The sequence below is a fragment of the Takifugu rubripes genome, chromosome 2 (assembly GCF_901000725.2).
Source record: "Takifugu rubripes chromosome 2, fTakRub1.2, whole genome shotgun sequence".
In the NCBI taxonomy this organism is placed as follows: Eukaryota; Metazoa; Chordata; class Actinopteri; order Tetraodontiformes; family Tetraodontidae; genus Takifugu; species Takifugu rubripes.
Genome location: NC_042286.1, coordinates 10694362 through 10714589, shown reverse-complemented (window position 1 = coordinate 10714589; position 20228 = coordinate 10694362). Strand labels below are relative to the sequence as shown.

The following is a 20228-nucleotide window of genomic DNA, read 5'->3' as shown; positions in this document are numbered from 1 at the left end:
TAGCTCTCAAAAACTTTGTCTTTTGGAAAGCGTGACACGTAACATTGTCTAATCACCGTTGTTATTGTGTTATAAATTAGTAGTGTTTTCAATACTGCCCCAATACGCTGTAATATCAAAATAAAGGGGATTTAAAAAAAAAAAAATTAAACATATTGCGCGCTTAACTTCTACCAAATCAGAGCAGTTTATTTTATTTTATTTTATTTTAAAATGTTTTGAGAAAAGAGATAAATCTCCAAATACAAACTTGGGTCATAACTACATTAGGCAAAGGTCGTGGAATTATTTCCAAGCCATTTAAAGGTAGGTTTTTTCCCCTAAATTAATTAACTCAGTCTATATTCAATTTGTTACAGCGTATATAATTTCAACCAATAATCACATTCTATCCCGTTTTGGAGCTATTTATTGTCAATATTCCATAATTTCCATCTAGAATTTCCATTCGTTGTTTTTCTTTTCATTTTATTTTGAAAAGAGCGGAAGTGGGCGTGTTCTCCCTCGTTAGCATCGTAGCAGATTTGTGGTTAGCCTGGCAGACCGTACCTTGTTTTCCTGAGAGCCGCCCGGGGTTCTCGCTCATCTTTGCTGAACTCCGCCACTGCAAAAATCGGTCATTACGGCGGCAGCCAGGGCAAAGAAGAGGTTACAGGTTTGTTTTTCTTAATATCGATTACATCTGAAAGCTTATGCACCCAGCTACATCTTCACGTTTGTATCTGTCAGCCATGTTACTGTATATCAATCAATGATGCAGCTAGCCACGGTAACCGTGTTTATTTTTAGCAGCTAACCCTCGCTGACTGCAGTCTAATGTAAGCGATGTCGGCACCGTGCATTTATTGGAGTCTAACATGATTGACGATACAGGGATTGCACGAATATCGTTGATGGCACCTGTGCGCAAGCGAATACACTCGATCCAGTCTGTTCATGTTTTAGTCGGTTAGCTCGGCTACTAGCTGTTGCTGATTTAAAGCCAAAGTGTAGTGCTACCGACTTTTCCAAATGACAGTGTAATCAATTCCAGTCCCCAAACAACAAGCAAACCCCTGCATAGCTATTTGCGGCACATTAGTAAAACAAATGAACCTTTAATGTTATTTGTTAAGTTCGAGCCGCGCCAGTGCTGAAAGCAAGACAATCCTGCCTTAATTGTGACTTAACCACAAGTTTTACGACGTGAACTGTGCATGCATGTTTGTCTTCCTGTTTTCAGATGGACCAGCCAGACCAATCCTATATGTTTGCTAGTCTAAAACGGCCTCATTCAGAACAGCTGCTGCAAGGTCTCCAGCTCCTGCGGCAGGACCATGAACTATGTGACATTGTCCTACGTGTGGGTGATGCCAAGATCCATGCCCATAAAGTAGTACTGGCCAGCATCAGTCCCTACTTCAAGGCCATGTTCACTGGTAACATGTCAGAAAAAGAGACCTCAGAGGTGGAATTCCAGTGCATCGACGAGACTGCTTTGCAGGTATGCCGAAACTTGCTTTGTTATCCACTTGTGATATTGTATTTGTTAATGTGGTGCCGTGTGTTATTTCAGGCCATCGTTGAGTATGCCTACACTGGAACAGTGCTGATCACGCAGGAAACTGTGGAATCCTTGCTACCAGCTGCCAACTTACTCCAGGTTAAGCTTGTACTTAAGGAGTGTTGCTCCTTTTTGGAGAGCCAGCTGGATGCGGGAAACTGTATAGGCATTTCACGCTTTGCAGAGACCTATGGCTGTCACGACTTGTGCCTGGCTGCATCTAAATTCATTTGTGAGAACTTTGAGGAGGTTTGTCAGACAGAAGATTTTTTTGAACTGACAAGGGCTGAGTTGGATGAAATTGTGTCCAATGACTGCCTTAAGGTTGTTACAGAGGAAACTGTCTTCTACGCCCTGGAGTCGTGGATCAAATATGATGTAACTGAGAGACAGCAACATCTAGCTCAGCTGCTGCACTGTGTTCGCCTTCCACTTCTCAGCGTCAAATTTCTCACCCGCCTATATGAAGCCAACCACCTTATAAGGGATGACCATGCATGCAAGCATCTGCTCAACGAGGCCCTTAAATATCATTTTATGCCCGAGCACCGGCTTTCCTATCAGACTGTATTGTCAGCTCAGCCCAGGTGTGCTCCGAAGGTGCTGCTTGCAATAGGAGGCAAAGCTGGACTCTTTGCAACGCTGGAAAGGTAATAATGAAATAAGTCTTAAAAACTTTGAGTGGTGTCTCACAGGAAGCTATTCCTGCTATTGACTACTTCTGTATTTTTTAAATATTTTGTCTTTATAAAATAAGTGATTATGTGTTTTTGTTGTTTTTCTACAGCATGGAAATGTATTTCCCTCAGACAGATTCATGGATAGGACTGGCGCCCCTAAGTGTACCTCGATATGAGTTTGGTGTAGCAGTGTTGGACCAGAAGGTGTACGTGGTGGGAGGTATTGCCACGCACCTGAGACAGGGCATTAGCTATCGGAGACATGAGAGCACGGTAGAAAGCTGGGATCCAGAAAGCAACACTTGGACCTCAGTGGAGCGCATGGCTGAGTGCCGCAGTACCCTCGGGGTTGTCGTCCTCACCGGGGAGCTTTATGCCCTCGGTGGTTACGACGGCCAATATTACCTGCAGTCGGTGGAAAAATATGTCCCCAAGTTGAAAGAATGGCAACCCGTAGCACCAATGACGAAGTCCCGAAGCTGCTTTGCCACTGCTGTGCTGGACGGCATGGTGTATGCTATTGGAGGCTATGGCCCAGCCCACATGAACAGGTACTTTTTGGAGATAAATAATGTAAGAGAAAATAAATAATTTGAAAGGTAATAATCATAAAATGCTGTGTATAGTGGGAAGACTGTGCTCTAAAATGCTCGAGTGTTTTCCTTTGTAGCCCCATTGGCTTCTTGTGGCACAGTAAGAGTGTCTAAGCATGAGAGAATTGGCAGATAGGTGGGCGATGTCTAGCTCTGCTGAGGAAATGGCCATTGTCCTGCTAATCAATAGAAGAGGATTCAAAACAATTTTCCTTGAGAGGATGGGTGCTGCTGGAAAAAACCTCTGGGTATCTAGAGAGCAATCTCACTGCTAGATGTTTCCTTGACTCCCAGATCCTCATGGGGAAAATGTGTTTGTACGTAGAACCTTTAGGAATTACTTTTCTTTTCTCCCCGATGGCTTATATAGCACACATACAGCAAAACAATCCATCTAATTATTCACTAACAAAACAATAAAGCAAAGCATCACAGATGAAGTATATATTTTACCTTTAAAGCACTTTTTGAAAATACAATATATTTATATTTTGTTGTAAATATCTAGCACAAGACGGAATTGTTATTTTATATAGTTTTGGAATAGGTAGTGTTTTTAGATTCACTCGTGATGTGTTTAGAGCATCTGTGTCATCACACTTAAACTATATATTAAAGAGTAAAAGATGCAGTTTCTACTACCTACCTTCTCACTTATTTTGCCGTGTCAACAGTGTGGAGCGATACGACCCCGGCAAGGATGCCTGGGAAATGGTAGCCCCCATGGCAGATAAGAGGATCAACTTCGGTGTTGGTGTCATGCTCGGTTTCATTTTTGTTGTGGGAGGCCACAACGGAGTGTCACACCTGTCCAGCATCGAACGGTACGACCCACATCAGAACCAGTGGACCGCCTGTCGGCCAATGAACGAGCCACGCACCGGTGAGTTTATGTCACGCTCTTACCTAAATGTACGATACAATAGGGCCACTGTTTTCTGACTGACCTCATCTTGCAGGTGTCGGCTCTGCCATCGTGGATAACTACCTCTATGTGGTGGGCGGTCACTCTGGGTCATCTTACTTGAACACTGTTCAGCGCTACGACCCAATCTCAGACAGCTGGTCGGACTCCAGTGGCATGATGTACTGCCGCTGTAACTTTGGTCTGACGGCTCTTTGACCCATGGCCCTACCCGCAAGGACCCAATAAGAGACCTTTAGACACAAAGTTGGTTATTTTGCTTTTCTGCCACCCCCCCCCCCCCCCCACACACACACACACACACACACAATCAGTCCTCCAGCTGTAGAGAAGTGCTGTACAACTGCAGCCCCAGAAGAGGCGTCTGCCGGGTTCAGTCTGATGAGCAACGATGATGATTGGGCAGCTGAAATGATTGCTGCTGGACCACAATAAGGACTCTGAGCCATTTCCCAGAGGATTGTGGAGGAACACTTTTCACTTTTCTTATTGTTAGTAGCTGCCCCCTGACACTCACTATTAATTATATTTAACATTTAAATATTTAATTTTCCTGCTGCAACTGGAACCAAGGGTTCAGATTTTGTAGGACACAGCCGTTTCCTGTATTTGTATGGATATCTGGTTTTTAGCTGTGTCGCGAGGATGCTTGAGGGGTACGTGCATGTCAAATAGGCTTTTTTTTTTTTTTCCAAACATGTTTATGTGCAGAACTGAGCGACGCAGGAGCTCTGCACCAAAACCAGTGCTTCACAAAAATCTTCTAATCTTTCTATTTTCTTAAAAAGGGCTGCCTTTTTCTCCTGTAAATAGTCCAAATGAAATATAGAGATATCTAGATCCTCTAGTGCATTGCCTGTAAATGTTTTTTTCTGCACTGGAGAACGTGGATGTGTGTATGCGCGTGTGTGTGTGCGTGCGCGTGTGTGTGCTGTTTGAGTCCAAGGGTCAGAGTAGCAGCGAATGATGAATGTTTGCCACTGCTCTTTGCGTCACCCTCAGAGCCATTTAAAAGAAAAAAAACAAGACATTTTGTTACATCATTGTCAGCTCATGCCTTTCTTAGTACTTTATACAGTAGCTGAAATCGGTTAAGGCTCTCTTTTTCATCCCTTCATCCATACACAACTGGTGCTATATTTAGGATTCAGGTGTTTGTGTGTGTTTTGCACAAGTTTGTCAATCTATTTTCACCATATGCTATTTTAGTCTGTCCCATGTTTTAGTGTGCATTTAAATGTGATAAAACGAATGGTCCCCAGCCATGCAATAAAAGTAGTAAAAGGGAAATTTGTGCATTTACAGCCACAAACTCCTGTCTGTAATTTAGCCAGTCGGAACTATGCTTTAAACACTAGTTTCTATGAATTCTTGTTAGTTATCCTGTTCCTTCGTTGTTCCCATGCCCTTCCTCAGCATGCGGCCACTCCAGGTTGTGAGTGGAACTTGCTCTGGCTGTGATTGCCAACTCGTCCTCAGAGTGACCTGTGTGGCTGAGATCTTGCTTATAGGCTCAGGTTTCAAGCAGTCTGTATGCAGCATTATGTTTAGTGCCATGTGGTGACGTGAATTGCATCAGTGCCCGCCACAGTTTAGGTCAATACGTCCCTCATCTGGCAAAATCCCAACATGTTTCTCTCCGGCCTTATCGCCGGTGCATCAGCACGGCTCTCTTCCATGTCACGTGGTACCTCGGCGGATGGTAAAACATCAAGGGCTGTACAGGTCCACTTGAGCCACGTTTGTCACCCAGTCCTCGTGTCCAGTATAAAACGTGCTCCCCTGGTTGTCACTGGCTCCACCCTGGCTGAAGGTGTTGCTCAAGGCTAGGCTGACAGGACGTGCAGACGTGTAAAGGTTAAAGAATAAATGCGGTGTGTGTGTGTGAGTTACTGTTGTCTGAATCTAGTTGCTTTGTGCACTTTTTTTGTTTGCACACGAGTGAAGACTTAAACCAACCTCTGCATTGCACTTACCAAACTCTTTGATACATATTGTAATTTGTACATATGTTTTAATTTAGTACTTTTGGCATTTAGATGATGCAATAATAACACTTCTGTTTCTTTCTGTGGATGATTATGTGTAGTGTTTGTATCTTTAAAAAGCCAAGGCATTTCCAATTGCTGTAACGGAACCCCATGTGGCATGTCTATTGATTCACTGTTAGCTGGTAATGTCAATGCCTAATGAAACACCCAAATGTTATTGATTTTTGCTCATTCTACCAGACATTTCCTGTCATCGTGTCGTAATGCATGCCACTTTTTTTTTGTTCCCTGTGATGCAAACACTCTGCATCTAACGAAGTGCTTAGCTTTCAATTTCTGGCTTATTTGAAAGACTTATGCATTAGCAATTCAACGGCGTCTCCGCGGCCGTCATGTTACTTTAGAAAGATGCAAGTCACTTTTTATACGTAGAATTGTATGTACTGTTTGTATTTTCTATCGTTTTCTTTGCTAATTCCCTTTTCCGTCCATCAGCCTCGGATGTCTGTCACTCCACAGCCACAGCACAAATCACGCAGGCGTAATTATGTGCTGCCATGATTCATTTGTCGTCGCTCTTCTGTACTGTTCGTGAATCCGAGACACCATCTACTACTCGAATGCATTTTTGGAGTAATGCCGACGGAGAAATCTGCAAACGTGAATCTGCAAAAAGAAGGGATGGTAAAAGTCAAGTTTGTAGGCATCTTTGTTGCGACGTACCAATGTCACGTTTCTGCCGCCACTCTCACCAAAGTGCTCGTTCAGAGAAAGCAGATGGATGGCTAAAGCCTAGTCCGAGGTGGACCGCCACGTGGTTCCTGAAAGAAAAAAAAATAAACACTACAAAAAAAACAGGTTAGCCAAATGACCACGCCCCTTCTTTTACATTACCAGTTGTATCTGAAGTTGGGTGAGAATCTTGATTTTTCTTTCCTCCCCATCCTGTGGATTAATGCTGAAGAAAAACCCCGTTTGTTTTGAAATGGTAGCAGTAGCATTTCACACTTCATGTTTTGATCTGATATATTTTGCATACATTTGTCACTTTGTGTGGTGCAGTTGTACCCAGATAAAAATAAATGCCTGCCTTACAAGGTCCTGTTTGTCTCTATGCGGCTGTTGTGTCATCTGTGTACACAGGATGTAACAGAACAAATCAACTATGACAGTTGTATGGCAAATGTATTTTATTTAAACATATAATGTTCAGAAAATTCTCCAGGCAGAGGCACTGTGTGATTGGAGTAATACTGATCAGTGGTCAGAACAAAGTAATTACATCTTGTTTAAGTGTGCTGAATCAGCATACTCAATTGCTTGTATTGAATAAGCATGAACATGGAGCCAGCCTAGTGTTGCGGCAGCCTGAAAGATACTGTTATTGATGGCTAATGTAGATCAATCTTCTGTCTATTAAGAGTCACTTGTTACCCTAGCACCAATTTACAAGGGTTAATATGTGTAAGTTCAAAGTAGCGCTGCTTAACTTGATGGAAATGTATCCCAGCAATATATTTGTCAGCTTTAGATGCATATGGACATTGGGTAACTCATTTTATGCGTACAAACCCAGAACTATTATAGTCCGTTATATTCTTGGATTCCAAGGGTAGCTAAAATAGCATCATTTCCCATTCCCGGATCTAAGTAAAACTCATGACAGCCGACATGATAAGGAACTCCTGGAATCAACGCGGGGTGGGGGATTCAAGGTCCTTGTTCCCAAGTATGACTCCTGCTTTAATTTGAGTCCACCTGTGACTAAAGGAGTTCACTTGTCTGAAGCACGGATGTAGACCAAAGAAGAGAGCAGGAGCAGATCAGGCGGCTTGTCCAAGAGAATTAAGTTGTTTCCTCTCAGGCCGTCATAGTGCATCCAGCAGCCATCGATCTGAAAGGCTGCAGAGTAGTGATGTTCCTCCTTGTTGAAGAGCGTGGCGCCCTCTAGTACATACCTGCAGAAATAATCAACATCCTTTCACAAAAGCCCAAGCACAAGGTGGATGCATTTAGGTCATGTATGATACAGCTCTTAAGAGAGCCCGGTAAAAACATCCCATACCTGTGCTGGCAGAGACCGAGATGGTACGGAACATAGGAGAGCTCCTCTGACTTCCACTGCTGCATGTTGAGGATCACAAAAGGTGGAGGTCCATGGCAGAAAACCCTCTGAGAGAACTCCCTCAGCCCATTACACCTGCACGTTGTGAGAAAAAAAAACATTTAAGGATAAAAGAGAAACTGACTAAAATCAGAGAACTGAAGGACTTTTGGTGTCTCACCCAAGCTCTGAGCAGAGGAGGAGTTTGGTGCAGAAGAATTCATCCACGGCTGACTGGATTGGGTCTCTGTGAGGCAGCTCATGAGGAGGGCTGAAGGGAAAATAACAGTAAAATCACAATGTGAAAATAAAACCTGGCATAAAAGTTAGACTTGTTGCACTTAAATGTCACACTGCTGGTGTGTATTCTACCTAATGTTGATTGTGGTGTTTGTATACTCCTGGAATCGGGAAGGACAGCTCCAATTGGTGCACAGGCTCTCCTGCACGGTGGACATGAGGTTCTCGAGGTTCTTGGTGAAGTTCTCGTGCTCGTTGCCGAAGAGGTCGATTTCCAGCGCTGCGTGGTGGATCTCAGAGTGGTACTGCTGTCTGGACATCCTGTCCAAGATCCACAGCATCTTCACTGTGGTGTAGTCACAGGAGTCCATCAGGTAGAGGAAATGCTCCACGAACGTCTTCCCCAGAAAGACAGCCAGCTCCCTGGGAAAGCTCTGGTTGTCTCGCAGAATCACATACAGGATCATGAGGAAGCCGTCAATGGTGCAGGTGTTCTTAAGGTTGATTTTGACGTACATAGGGATGCTTGATATAGCCTTTCGTCCTGCCTTAATAGTAAAAAAGCCTCCCCATGGAAGGACAGGCCTCCAAAATGAGCGATCCTCCTCGTCATAGTTGTTTATTGAAGCCCGAATTTCGTCAAAGAGCGTTTTAGACCTTAAGAGATAGCGTTAGACAGAGGTCAGTGGGCGGGGTTTGGACTGTTTTGAGGATTTAGGAAACAACGAGGCTTTGCAAAACGCTTACAATAACAATCACCAGGGGATAATCTTCCGGTTAAAAAAAAAGTTGCAACCTAAACGCTTGCCAACAATAGCACGATGAACCAGCATCTGCTCTCAACCCACCTTTCGTTGTGAAGATTGGTCGCAGTGTTGGAAATTAGCATTTGCAGATCCTCGGTGTCGCTCAAAACACAGAATCCACTCTCCATATCTCTTTGTATTCCCTCATGTCGATTGCGACTCGCAGCGCCCCATACATCCAAACACATCGAGACGCCTTTTTGTGTCAGAAAAAATAAACGCAACGTAAATGCAAAGAAATCCACAAACACGTCCCCGTTTCGTTATCAGACCGATGGTGAATCGGGTGCGTAAACACAGTGCTGCCCTCTGCTGGGACCAGACGCGGTCACGTTCGCTCGAGAACACGCCCACCACGGTCCAAACGAGCTCGTGGCTAATGGCATGCTAACAGGCTACACCTTATTTGCTATTGGTTGTCACGCCAACTAGCGCGTCGCAGAACGTAATCTGATTGGCTGTCTGTGCTGACGCTTCGGTAGTAGACCCGCCTTTTAATGACGTCACACACTGTAAACCTACGCTCCAGTACGTTCGACCGTATTCCTGAATTTAATAAGTTAGATAATCAGCGTCTGTGCCGAGCTTTTGAGTGGAGCCTGCGCATAGAACTCTTTTTTTCGTCCTCCAAACTCACAGAACTTCTGCTCTTGCAGTGCGTGAGTGAAATCACTAGTGCACGGACGTTCAGGACCAAGTCATGTCGGCGCAAATCATAAGTGGTAAAGAAGTGTCAGCGTAAGTTGATGATTTCATCTAGTAACTTTATTTCATATTAGAACCGCTCCATATGTGCGCAAGCCCGGGGAACATGTGACTGTTTTTTTCTTTTGCTAACAACTCAGCTAACTAGCCATGTGTTCATTTCATGATGGTAAATATCCATATAAATCATGCCAGGAACAGTTAATGCAATGCTCCAACGTTCTGCATGCAGTGGAGATCTTGCCTATACTGCCAACATCAAAAGTTTTCCTAGAATTACAAAATTGATGTTAAATGTTAGATTTAAGCCCTTCAGTCAATAAAATAGATAAATAGCAGTGGTCTCATTCTTAAGTTGCTTGATAATTTTAGATGTTAACGAGCTGATTTATTTTGTGCATTTCATGAAAAGAACAGATGTTTGTTTGTGGTATTGTGTAAAAATTACGGGTGGTGCGATGTGATCTTTGCCCTGTTACTTCACTGACTTTAAATGTTAGACCTCGGTAACTGTCAGGCTGCAGTTTGTAACTGTAATTAGCAACATTGTACAACTAATTTGTTTGCTAATTAAATGAATTATGGCAGAGTCTTTTGTATTTTAAAAAAAGTGGGCTAAAGGTATTTGATAATGAGCGTAAAAGTGCATGCAATTTAGTTGCATGTGCTAGTCACAGGACTTGCCATCCCGCTGCCTGTTAAGAGCTGCAGAGAACTAGTTAGTTCAATTTATTCAGCACTGACCGCCTGTAGAGGGCATGTTTGCACTTCCTTCAATGTGAGTCTTTGCATCTTGTCTCTTTAATCATTGAAAACTTGATTTTGCCATTGATTGCAGAGCAAGTGACCCTTGTGGACACACGATTATTGAGGAGCTTGTCTTTGTCCAGATAGGTGATGCAATCAAAGGTCACCATTTTTGTGCACTGTATGTGTACCATTTCTTTATAAGATAATGGCTCTAGCTGGTCCATGACCTGGAATTAGGATGTTCATCCAGGTAAACTTCTTACAGTAGCAAATTACTGCGCACACAAACTCATAAGATTTGCATCACCTATTGTTTTCTCTGGTCGGAAGACATGTCCAATACTGCACAATCCATGCACAACTGAAATCACGAGACCGTTATTTAAGGGGTAAAAATGTCTGCATGACTGTTGCTTTTAGTGCAGGATTAATCAGTAGAACTAAGCAAAAGTTGAGTTCAGCTACCGTGTCACGCTGTTTTGGCAGGATTAGGATGATGACTGCATGATCTGTGAGCTGTAAGAGAGATAAGTGATTACTCCCACAGGCCAAATATTACACAAATAGAGATTTAAAAAATCAAAAGTGAGGAAGTCACTGTCCCATAAACTCCATCTTTGACGGAGTCACCTATTCAGGTAAGGTTAATGGAGGTGGATCAGAAAATTGCTTTATATGGTGATAGCCGTATCAATAAAAGTGAAGGCAATGGGCTTCTGGCTTATGTATCAGATGATCCTAGATGGTAATAAAGCTCTACCTCTTATTCTTTTATTCTCAGGCAGGTGAGGGAGTGTCTGAAGAAGGATGTGGAGCAGATGAAGCTTAAGGACCCCAACTTCAGTCCAGGCCTTGTGGTCTTGCAGGTGAGTATTTGGTGGATTTCTAATATTGTGAAAGCCCACCGCTGTATGCTGGATAAAGCAAATGTTCAGCTGGTCAACTAGGACATTGTGCAAAGTATATTGCCCCTCCCCTGTTTTGTAGAAGGGTTATTATAGTTTCCTTGCAGGTTGGAGACCGCGATGACTCAAATCTGTACATCAGTATGAAGTTAAAGGCAGCCAAAGAGGTAAAATTATGTATATATTGTTTACATGCATTGTTTCCATTTCTTGGTCTAAATTTAGGATTGTTTGTTTCATTTTAATCTCATTTTACTCGTGCACAGATTGGAATTAACGCCACGCATATGAGACTTCCCAAGACTGCCACTGAGGATGAGGTGAAAGAGAAAGCAACTAATACAAAGCATACGTGACCTTTGACAGATGCAAAGACCCCTAAAGGCCGCCTGTGTCACTGTAGGTTCTTCACAGTATAAAAGAAGTGAATGAGAACTCGTCTGTTCACGGCCTCATCGTGCAGCTGCCTTTAGACTCTGTCCACAAGATAGACACAGAGAAAGTCACCAATGCTGTGGCCCCAGAGAAAGATGTAGATGGGTAATTAAGAGCAAATTAAAACACAGAGCGCTTGTTTTAAAGTGTTTGTGGCTGGTCATATCTTAATATACCTGTTTTTTCTCCACGCATAGACTAACTAGCATAAATGCAGGGAAGCTGTCTCGTGGGGACTTGGGTGACTGCTTCATCCCCTGCACGCCAAATGGCTGCATGGAACTGATCAAACAGACGGGTAAACAACCATAACTGTTGGCGCCTTAAAAACACACTGGAATAAATTCAGCCAGAATTAACCATTTACCTTTATGGGCCTGCTACAGGTGTGTCTGTGGCCGGGAAGAGAGCTGTAGTGATTGGCCGCAGTAAGATTGTAGGCGCTCCGATGCATGACCTGCTGCTCTGGAGCCACGCCACCGTCACCACCTGCCACTCCAAAACGGCTGATCTCCCCGGAGAGGTACATCAGATAAATTTGCAGTATTATTTCAGGGCTACATTCCCATTTGGCCACAACACTGGATCCTACAATGTAAACAATGTTGTTATGCAAATTTGCTTTAGGTCTGTCTATTTGTTGGTTTTTGGGGTGAAATTAACGCTCCACTATCTATAAACTGTGAACCCTAATCAAAATAAAACTTCTGAAAATTTTTACATAAGAATGCATTAAGACCTTGATTGAACCATCTTGACCTCCCTTATTTTAAAGTCGTAAAAACCTCTCTGCTTCCATCTAGTGGCGTGGGTAATAATTGTAATATGTTTGCTGTCATGTCAGTTTTCAGTTTAATGAGGTGGTGCTGCTTTCTACTGCCTCAATAACCTAAAAACATCAAGCTAAACTGGGATAGGAAGAGGTTATATTCCTATTGGAGAGAAAAAAACTTGTGGTACAGATAAATTACTGCTGAGACACAATAGAAAATACTTTTTTCTTGTTTTATTTTATTTTAGTATAATTTACTGTATACATTGTTATTCAAATTCTGAGAGTGTACATGAAAAACAATCACCTCATAAAACAATAAGCAGGGATGTCATGTACCAGGTTTTATAATGCGTGCTATTGTCCACCTGTATTTCCTGGCCAGGTGATATAATTCACCATAAACTAATGCGATTTTACGTGCAACTAATGACATTTTACGACAATAAATGTCAGACTTGAACTCGCTGTTGAACTGAAGTTACAATAAGCAGTTGTCTCATAATATCGTACTGACATCGGCCTAAATTTTACATCGGCGACATTCATGAAACTCTCCTCATAAACTTTAGATATTCTCTATACGCCTTTGTTTTAACATCCTATGGCTCTTGAATGAAGAGGTCATTGTGTCATTTTGTACAGATAATGAATCAAATGGGGTCCAAAATGGTCACAAGTTGAAATATATTTTTGTTGTATTCTGTCAACTCAAAGTGACCTTTAAAACACGCAGGTGGGCAAAGCAGACATCCTGGTTGTTGGCATTGGCAAAGCAGAGATGGTGAAAGGAGAGTGGATCAAGAAGGGAGCTGTGGTCATTGATTGTGGGATCAACCATATTCCAGGTAAGGCTTTTTATTCTGTTTCAGCTGTGAGACAAATGGAACCACAAGTACTTTGTGGACTTGACATTATGGTTTTCTCCCAGATGCTAGCAGGCCCAGCGGGAAGCGGGTGGTGGGTGATGTCCACTACGCCTCAGCCAAGGAGCAGGCTGGCTTCATTACTCCTGTACCCGGTGGTGTTGGACCCATGACCGTGGCCATGCTGATGGCTGTAAGACAACAGTAATCTCTGTGATATTCTTAAAGCTTCTAGTCATGCAACCATTGACATTTGAATGTCAATGACATTTTCATGTTAAACCTGCTGTATAAGAAATCATCTGCTATATGCATGTAGAACACGGTGTTGAGTGCCAAACGCTTCCTGGAGAGCCACCAACCAGGCAAATGGAACATTTCTTACTCAAATCTCAACCTTCAAAGACCTGTGCCAAGGTAGCTCCCTCACCGGTGCCCTTACTGACCTGCTGTGTTGTGTTGCTTTCCATGTATGAGCTGGTTTATTACACTGAAGTATGTTGTTGGCTCTGCTACCTTCCACCTTTGTCCTGATAAATGAATGTATTTTATTTCTGATCTCCTTTAACCACCTACAGTGACATAGTGATTTCCCGCTCCTGCGTGCCCAAGCCTATTGACCACTTAGCAAAAGAGGTGGGGCTGCTATCTGATGAAGTGGAGCTCTTCGGCACCACAAAGGCCAAAGTCCGGCTGAATATCGTGCAGCGCCTGCAGGCCCAACCAGATGGCAAATATGTGGTGGTCACAGGGTAAATCTGTCTGTACGCTGCATGTTTAAGTATCTTACTGAAGTGTTACGCAGAATAAAACCATTTAATAATGTACACATGTGTTTTCTGCTGCCCCCACTATAATTCTGTGTTTACAGCATTACTCCCACACCTTTGGGTGAAGGAAAGAGCACCACCACCATCGGTCTGGTGCAGGCTATGGGAGCCCACATGAAACTGAATGTCTTTGCTTGTGTGCGACAGCCATCTCAGGGCCCCACCTTTGGCATTAAAGGTGAGTTGCCAGGTCTCATTTTTGAGGTTTCATGGATTTAAGCTGCTCTAATTTAGATTTTATTTAACCAGCAATCATAAGTGAATGTGTAGTTCTGTCTTATGTCTGCAGGTGGCGCTGCAGGCGGTGGATATTCTCAAGTCATTCCTATGGAAGAGGTACAACGCTGATGCGTAGTTTGAAACTATATTGGCTTTATGAAAACCTTGCAGCTTAATTGATGTAAATGTCCATTTTAGTTCAACCTTCATCTCACTGGTGACATTCACGCCATCACAGCCGCCAACAATTTGGTGGCTGCAGCCATCGACGCTCGTATGTTCCACGAGTCCACCCAATCTGACAAGGTGGGGGCTTCGTTTTGTCGGCAATACTTGAATGGCTCTCATGCCAGGCAGCTAATGGTTTTTATTCTTCTTAAGGCTCTGTATAATCGCCTGGTCCCACTCAGTGGAGGAGAAAGGAAGTTCTCCCCTATTCAGATCAACAGACTGAAGGTAGAACAATAAGACCTGTCATAGACTTTAAAAGCACTTAACTGTATATAAAATACTTATCTTTATATAGAAACTGGGTATTGAAAAGACTGACCCCTCCTCTCTGACTGAAGAAGAGGTCACTCGCTTTTCCCGTCTGGACATAGACCCGAGCTCTGTTACCTGGCAACGAGGTGAACATTTCAGATGTCTTTCAGTCCACAAGAATCTAAAATCAACAAGTCGGCTGTGAGTGTGTTTAACAGTACTTAAATCTCAAATGGGCCTCGTTTGTCAACTCAGTGTTGGACACGAACGATCGCTTCCTGAGGAAGATCACCATTGGCCAGTCTCCAACTGAAAAGGGTTACACTCGAGAGGTCAGCTTGGTTAACGTTCTACTCGTTGTTTTTAAGCAGATGTGAACTCACCCTCTTTGTCCAATAGGCCCAGTTTGACATCACAGTGGCCAGTGAAATCATGGCTGTGCTGGCACTGACCACCAGCCTGCAGGACATGCGTCAACGTCTGGCTAAGATGGTCGTAGCCACCAGCCGCAGCGGACAACCCATCACCACTGAGGACCTGGTCAGTGTTCTGCAGCTCCTTTATAATGGAACAGTTTCTGTCCACTTTATTGGCCCCACTGTCTCTCCTCGCAGGGTGTGAGCGGCGCCTTAACTGTGCTGATGAAAGACGCTATCAAGCCAAACCTGATGCAGACTTTGGAGGTGGGGGTGACAGACATCCTGAACATTCCACTTTGAATTTTGAGATTTTTCCATGTCCTGCATGATTTCTTTAAGGGGGATAAGTGCATTTACTAATCTATAGACCGCCACTAGAGGGCGTAATTTAGTTTATTTCTATATTGTCCATAATAGTTTGTCTTTGAGACAGGCGATAGATGTTTATCAGCCCTGTTTCTTATTCTCTGTTCCCATGCTGCTCTGCACCAGCTGGAAATATTGAGTTATTTTTCTGTATCCACAGGGAAATCCTGTGTTTGTTCATGCTGGCCCATTTGCCAACATCGCCCACGGCAACTCCTCCATCCTGGCTGACAAAATTGCTTTGAAGCTGGTCGGCCCAGAGGGTTATGTAGGTAAGGCGAGCTCCAGAGACCCTCGGAAAAATGTTTACCTTAACATTGGAGCTGCAGCGCTGCTGGTGGTTAATAAATGAGCAGCACTCAATATTGTATTTGTCTGACAACCCCAGTGACCGAGGCAGGCTTCGGCGCCGACATCGGCATGGAAAAGTTCTTTAATATCAAGTGCCGATACTCGGGCCTGAGACCCCACGTGGTGGTGCTGGTGGCCACAGTCCGAGCTTTGAAGATGCACGGAGGAGGACCAACGGTGATTTGGTTTTTTTTCTTTTAATTGGATTTATTTTATGTTTTAATTTTGTGGGTTTAATTGTCAATAACTGCCTTTTCTGTTATTGTTTTGTTCAGGTGACCGCGGGAATGCCGCTGCCAAAAGAATACATTGATGAGGTAATGCGCGACCGCAGCCAATCAGAATGTTTTATCCGAACGATTAAAGCCACATTACTCTCTCTGTCTGGGGTGCTTTCACTGCCGTTTTTTGCCCCTTCATAAAACTTTTCAGGCATTTCTATAAAACTACTGTTGCCTGTCCTTGCAGAACCTGGAGCTGCTGGAAAAAGGCTGCAGCAACATGAAGAAGCAGATCGAGAATGCGCAGCACTTCGGCGTCCCAGTGGTGGTGGCCGTGAATGCTTTTAAGTAATTGTCTCCGTCCCTCTATGACAGCGGGTCCCTCTGTGGTTGTTGTGTGGCTGTTACACTTTTACTCCTATTAAATACAGATTTGTCTTCTGGGATCTACAGTCGGTGGAATCGATATTTAAACTGGCAGCAATCCTGATGATTCCCAGGAAGTTTGATGCCTCTGACCAACACCGATGAAAGTCCAGAGATCTTTTGTCTGTTTATCTCTGACGCTGATTATGGTCTCCTCCTCAGGACTGACACGGAGGCTGAGCTGGATTTAGTATGCAGCGTCGCCAAAGCCGCAGGCGCCTTTGACGCTGTACGCTGCACCCACTGGGCCGAAGGTGGCGCTGGCGCTGTTGCCCTGGGCCAGGCTGTCCAGAGGGCCTCTGAGGCCCCCAGCAGCTTCAAATTCCTCTATGACCTGGAGGTGCGTTCCATCCGTTTTCCACGTGTCCTATTCATATTTCACTCCACATTTTAAATTTAGGGATATTTTTTAATTCTAACCACAACAAATGAACCAGATGACCAGAGAATGTGCAGATCTAGCTGGCAGCCACTCATGTCAACTGCTGAGCTACAGCTCTAAACAGTATGTATTCCTTTCTAGCTTCCTATTGCTGATAAGATTCGAACTATTGCTCGGAAAATCTACGGGGCCGATGACATCGAGCTTCTCCCAGAGGCTCAACTCAAGGTGGAACTCTACACCAAACAGGTCGGCACCACTCAGAGTGGATCGTTTGCTTTCAGCTGTCCATTTCATGTATTTGTGTTATTTGCTGATTTGACAAGAAGTACCTGCAGCTCCTTAATGTCGCACCTTAACTCTGAGCTCAGGTGCCATAGATAGGTGCATTCTTACTGAGGAAAGAGGATCATAACGTTGCCAAAACAGTCGTAAACTGACGCTTTCAGAGATTTGGTGTGGACACAGAAAGTTTAACAGTTCTTTCCAGGTGAGGGCTGTGCGGGTGTCAAAACTGGAATGTTAGGGTAATGATTAGGGTTAGGCCTTTTGTGATGGTAACCAGACAGGGCAAATAAAGGCGTGACACAACAGTCAATACATTTTTCTCTTCTCTCTCTGTTCCCCTCAGGGTTTTGGGAACCTTCCTGTCTGCATGGCCAAGACTCACCTATCTCTCTCTCATGAAGCAGACAAGAAGGGTGTGCCCACAGGTTTTGTCCTGCCAATCAGAGACATCCGTGCCAGCACAGGAGCTGGATTCCTCTTCCCACTGGTTGGCACTGTGAGTGAATGCTTAGAGTGAACAATGTCCTTTTTGTTCTGTGCTTCTAACAGTACAAACAGGTTTATTTTTGAGAGGCATTAGGGAGTCACTCGAGGGGAATGGCTGTAAACAACCTCCCAAAAACTACACCCATGTTTTCTTTAAAAGAAAACAAACTGCGTTCTTTACTTCACGTTAGATTTTCCACTTCATCAGGTGCCCTCTGTGTGGAAGGTGTACCTGCTTCTCACCAATGAATTCAATGCTCTCTCTCTTGGTGCTGATAGATGCCCACCATCCCTGGTCTGCCCACCAGACCATGTTTCTATGACATCGATCTGGACCCTGAGACGGAGCAGGTTAATGGGCTCTTCTGAAGCAGAACTCTGCACTTTAAAACGGTAATAAAGGTGCTAATAACAGGTTCAGCTGTTGTATACGTTGCTCTTATTGTTCTTGTGTTCGTGCTCTTTGTAGACGTGGTAACCCGGCCCCTCCCCTGAGCCTAACCCATCTTGACCCCGGTCTTCTGGTTATCGATGTTTACTCGCACATTTGTACAGGGTTTGACCCAAATATTGCCAATATGTGAATACCTAACTAGTTGAGTTCACTTCAGCCAGTTTGCAGAACCAGATCAGCTTGTTCATCATTTGACGTATTTGGCAGTTCATGAATGATGCCTTTGCACCAGGCTCCTTTTCCATTATTCTTTTTTTGTAAGTGATTTAATTAAAAAAAAAAAAGACTAATCACAGACTAATGTCTAGTACAAACTCATGTTTCTATCATTTTCTTTCCTTTAGCATTTTTGGTTTTAATTTTTCAATTCTAAACTACTGCTGTGAATCGGAGTCATTCTAAATGATCAAATAAAGTGTCATCTCTGACTTTTTACTTTATTTACTCTTTATTTGTTCTTGGCTAGTTGCAACGTTTGCTGATGCACTCGTGAAAGTAATGATTCAGTCATCAAAGGGCGCCCGTCAGCCCTCTGGTCCACGGAACGTGCACGCTTATCTGCTCAAACAAAAGCCGTCTTGTGAAGCGTGCGATCAGACGTTTGTCCCGTGCAAACGCAACTAAAAATGTCCCCATGATTGTGAGGCAGACTTGTTGCCTTATTTTAATTCTCTACTAATAATCTCCACCCAACACTGATCATTTTAAAAGTATTTTTTATTTTAGACAGATGAACATTTCATTCTACAATCTTCATTGTACAGAATGACCATTCAAGGTTGGTTCCTTCCTAGTCGTCATCTTTGCCTTTGCCACGTCCACGTCCACGACCACGGTCCCCATGTCCCCCACGCTCACCGCCGCGGTTGCCTCGGCCACCGTCTCCTCTCACGTCTTCACCCTTTTGAAAAAAAAACACAAGAATTGAGATATTTCATTCAAACAGAGAGATCACTGCTTTTAGTCCCTCCTACATGCTGAAAAGTGTACTTAAAAAAAATAATCCTACCTTGTCTGAATCGTCATTGTCATCGCCTTCTGGACGCTTGTCCTTGCCACGCTAAAAGAGAGGACAAGCATCGAAATTTCACATTTAATGTTATTTATTCAGAACTCGAAAGTGATGCATTCATGCAGACGACTCACCGATTTGTCTTCCTTTTCTCCTGCAACAAGGAGAAAATAAATTGGTCAAAACTCAGCAATCTAACACAAATCTGCCCTCAGTTTATCAGTTTGTACCAACAAGCAAGATTTGATCCACTCTCAGTAATCTCACGCTTACAGAGTCAAACAGTTGGATATATATGATCAATATATTTAGATATACCAGCTTTAAATAAACAGAGAATAAACAGGGGCATGATGGCACCTTGTGCAAATCATCCACATTCTAAATTTTACTTTAATTCACTCTGAGACTTGGAACATCTTCTTATTGGAAACAGTAGAGCGACAAAATAATTTTTAACTAGATCAACATTTCTCAAACTTTAAAACCTGAACTTACTGTCACTCATGGTGATTGTCTTCCTGTAACAAGAAAAAGAAACAAATGATAAACAAACAAATGACAGGATTTGTTACAGTCAGGCACAAACAAACACAACATACCTGCTCAGGTGTTGGGCTGTCCTGTCCTGTGTCCTGTCTGTGTGGTCTGTATTTATAAGGTTGCAGGAAGATGAGGATCCGAGGCGTGTTAGCCTCAGAAGTATTCGGATAATTGCAGCAGAGAAAAGATGAAGGTGTGGCCGGTCTGTCAACGTTCTTTTAATCTCAGGTTAGTTAAAAATACAGTAACCACCTGAAAGGACCTCTCGTCCTCAGAGTAAGGAGGAACAAACATGCTGTCAGGTGTTTCTCACATTCTTCACAGGTGGCAGAACTTGAATGGGGTGTAGAAATCAGTGGGCGCTCGCACTCGACCACATGCACAAACTGGGATGGCCTGGGTGAATGAACTGTTTGACAATGTCAAGTTACGA

General features: G+C 43.5%; 3 protein-coding genes and 1 long non-coding RNA gene across 4 annotated transcripts; 2 read left to right on the top strand and 2 right to left on the bottom strand.

Moving 5' to 3' along the window:
- Positions 1-509: 509 nt before the first annotated feature.
- On the top strand, positions 510-6824 carry klhl28 (kelch like family member 28). The gene is made up of 6 exons (XM_003962425.3): positions 510-655; positions 1223-1483; positions 1556-2193; positions 2331-2774; positions 3491-3699; positions 3776-6824. The coding sequence occupies exons 2-6, from the start codon at positions 1223-1225 to the stop codon at positions 3937-3939; spliced, it is 1716 nt and encodes a 571-aa protein (XP_003962474.2). The 5' UTR covers positions 510-655; the 3' UTR covers positions 3940-6824.
- An 83-nt stretch (positions 6825-6907) lies between these two features.
- dorip1 (dopamine receptor interacting protein 1) lies at positions 6908-9221 on the bottom strand. Its single transcript, XM_003962579.3, has 5 exons — positions 8925-9221; positions 8209-8733; positions 8018-8107; positions 7798-7932; positions 6908-7690 (listed from the first exon to the last, which is right to left on the bottom strand). Exons 1-5 carry the CDS (start codon positions 9068-9070, stop codon positions 7507-7509), a joined length of 1080 nt encoding a protein of 359 aa, XP_003962628.2. The 5' UTR covers positions 9071-9221; the 3' UTR covers positions 6908-7506.
- A 209-nt stretch (positions 9222-9430) lies between these two features.
- Positions 9431-18655, top strand: mthfd1b (methylenetetrahydrofolate dehydrogenase (NADP+ dependent) 1b). The gene is made up of 28 exons (XM_003962426.3): positions 9431-9620; positions 11119-11203; positions 11350-11409; positions 11509-11562; positions 11646-11782; positions 11875-11975; positions 12064-12200; positions 13186-13297; positions 13381-13508; positions 13635-13732; positions 13894-14067; positions 14187-14323; positions 14435-14481; positions 14563-14670; positions 14746-14820; positions 14891-14993; positions 15103-15179; positions 15247-15387; positions 15462-15530; positions 15793-15904; positions 16021-16160; positions 16259-16300; positions 16452-16552; positions 16793-16970; positions 17154-17261; positions 17644-17796; positions 18066-18179; positions 18256-18655. The coding sequence occupies exons 1-27, from the start codon at positions 9583-9585 to the stop codon at positions 18153-18155; spliced, it is 2805 nt and encodes a 934-aa protein (XP_003962475.1). The 5' UTR covers positions 9431-9582; the 3' UTR covers positions 18156-18179; positions 18256-18655.
- A 284-nt stretch (positions 18656-18939) lies between these two features.
- Positions 18940-19973, bottom strand: LOC105418112 (uncharacterized). Its single transcript, XR_965485.2, has 5 exons — positions 19855-19973; positions 19751-19773; positions 19387-19406; positions 19250-19300; positions 18940-19141 (listed from the first exon to the last, which is right to left on the bottom strand). It is a non-coding gene; the product is annotated as an uncharacterized lncRNA (long non-coding RNA).
- Between the last annotated feature and the right edge of the window lie 255 nt (positions 19974-20228).

Bases quoted from the DNA above. Each gene is read 5' to 3' on its own strand.
- dorip1 (XM_003962579.3), bottom strand. From the start codon at position 9,070: ATGTGTTTGGATGTATGGGGCGCTGCGAGTCGCAATCGACATGAGGGA. The intron at 8,108-8,208 runs GTAGAATACACA...TTTTCCCTTCAG, and splicing joins AACACCACAATCAACATTAG to CCCTCCTCATGAGCTGCCTC. The intron at 7,933-8,017 runs GTGAGACACCAA...CACAACGTGCAG, and splicing joins CTCCTCTGCTCAGAGCTTGG to GTGTAATGGGCTGAGGGAGT.
- klhl28 (XM_003962425.3), top strand. From the start codon at position 1,223: ATGGACCAGCCAGACCAATCCTATATGTTTGCTAGTCTAAAACGGCCT. The intron at 1,484-1,555 runs GTATGCCGAAAC...GTGTTATTTCAG, and splicing joins TCGACGAGACTGCTTTGCAG to GCCATCGTTGAGTATGCCTA. The intron at 3,700-3,775 runs GTGAGTTTATGT...CTCATCTTGCAG, and splicing joins AATGAACGAGCCACGCACCG to GTGTCGGCTCTGCCATCGTG.
- mthfd1b (XM_003962426.3), top strand. From the start codon at position 9,583: ATGTCGGCGCAAATCATAAGTGGTAAAGAAGTGTCAGC. The intron at 14,821-14,890 runs GTAGAACAATAA...ATCTTTATATAG, and splicing joins TTCAGATCAACAGACTGAAG to AAACTGGGTATTGAAAAGAC. The intron at 15,180-15,246 runs GTCAGCTTGGTT...TTTGTCCAATAG, and splicing joins AAAAGGGTTACACTCGAGAG to GCCCAGTTTGACATCACAGT.